The sequence below is a fragment of the Dipodomys ordii genome, unplaced genomic scaffold (genome assembly GCF_000151885.1).
Source record: "Dipodomys ordii isolate 6190 unplaced genomic scaffold, Dord_2.0 Scaffold151, whole genome shotgun sequence".
Lineage (NCBI taxonomy): Eukaryota > Metazoa > Chordata > Mammalia > Rodentia > Heteromyidae > Dipodomys > Dipodomys ordii.
This window is the reverse complement of record NW_012267367.1, coordinates 656,625-658,354: the sequence shown is the minus strand read 5'-3', so window position 1 is coordinate 658,354 and position 1,730 is coordinate 656,625. Positions and strand designations below refer to the sequence as shown.

The 1,730-nt window shown below is 33.5% G+C and overlaps 1 protein-coding gene across 1 annotated transcript in view; it reads right to left on the bottom strand.

The window, feature by feature from the left end:
- Positions 1 to 553: 553 nt before the first annotated feature.
- Atad2 (ATPase family, AAA domain containing 2) overlaps positions 554 to 1,730 on the bottom strand; it is a 63,016-nt gene continuing 61,839 nt past the window's right edge. Inside the window, exon 28 of the mRNA XM_013032255.1 lies at positions 554 to 1,326. Within this exon, the coding sequence (XP_012887709.1) occupies positions 1,282 to 1,326 (45 nt within the window). The 3' untranslated portion in view covers positions 554 to 1,281. The remainder of the gene's footprint in view (positions 1,327 to 1,730) is intronic.

Here is a 1,730-nt window from a genome sequence, read left to right as displayed (position 1 = left end):
AATCCAAAATCTTGGGTGAGGGTGTAGCTCAATGGTAGAGGTCATGTGTAGCATACATGAGATCTTAAAAGTCCAGTCCCTAGTGCCTCTCCCACCCCTAATCCCTCAGCTTCTCCTTTAATGTTCCCTATTCTCCTCAAAGATTCCAACAGAAGTTATTTTAAAAACTAACTCTAGAATTCTCCCCCCACCTCCTAACAAGATGTATGGAAGTGAATGATTTAAGCTTTAAAAAGGTAATGTATTTTTGGCATCCGTAATACAAAATTCACATATTCATATCTGTGTACAAAAATACAGACTATAAAATTTAGTCTTCAAAATTTAAAAATTTTGGCTACTAAAACAAGGTAGTTATTAATATTTGTTGTAAATATAATTATAAAAGGCAGACATTTAAAGTCTTTTTTTTCTTTGCTGGTACTAGGGCTTGAAATCAAGGCCTGGGCACTGTCCCTGAGCTTCTTTTTGTTCAAGGCTAGTGCTCTACCACTTGAGCCATAGTGCCACTTCTCACTTTTTCTGACTTTATTGGAAATAAAGTCTCATGGACTTTCCTGCACGGGCTGGCTTCGAACCAGATCCTTAGATCTCAGCCTCCTGAGTAGATAGGATTACAGTAGTGAGCTAGCTGTGCCTGGCTCAAAGTATTTATTAACCCCAATTACAATGACAAAAAATGTTTATCTAAAAATATTCCAATATTCAAATAAAGAACTATGGAGCAACAGCCCTTTTACTAGTCATAACTTGAATTCTGGTTTGTAAGTGAACAGGGACCAGAAGTGAAAGGTAGGTTGGATAACGTAGAAGACAAAGAGAATAGCAGAGATATAATAACATTTGTTGTGTTCTCTTTCTTTTTTTGAGGTCCTGGCTCAAACCCAGGACTATACACATGCTAGGTAACTACTCTACTGTAAGCTACACCCTCAGGCCAAACCTATGTTTAGGAAGGGTAAAATCAAAAGTGCTTAATACAAAAAAATTTTCATGTTGCTAATTATCCTTAAGTGCCACAAAACATTTGTTATCCAAATAGCTTTACTGGAGCTGTTCAAACTTCAACTATTACTATTATTACAATTCAAACAAATTTCCAATATTTGTCAGTTATCTTACACATGTACATAAATATCAGGAGAGTTTAAATACTTTTGTTTTACTATTTTAATTTTTGCTGGAAGATGCAGGATTTTATCTTGCATTAGTTACGTAGACTTATCAGAAGTAAATTAAATATGAACTTAATAGAAAAAGTACTTGCTAGTTACAATGACATCATGATCTGGAACAACTGAAGCCTTTTATCTCTTGCTCCATTTTCTATGTAAAGGGTAGGAAAAAAATAGTAAGTTTCAATATGAAAAAAGCAAAAACAAACAAAACAATTTAATTGCTATTAAAAAAATTAACCCTCCTAAGGATATCAAGGCTAGGTAAACTAATCAAATTCACTGGTTTCTTATATATTAATATTTTATACTTTACAACCAACAGTTTTACACTCATACATTACATACTGTATTTATCATGTTCTAGTAGGCATATGGCAAACACAATTTTATGCTTTACAGGCATTGGTAAGATGCACATGTAATACAGCTAATGAATATTTTTAAAAATTAATACTCTAGTACCACCTGTAAGTATTTAAAACAAGTAAGTCCCTCCACGATCCCAAAAACTCCATCCCCAAACTTTTAGAAATCATAAATCACTTCGGCAAA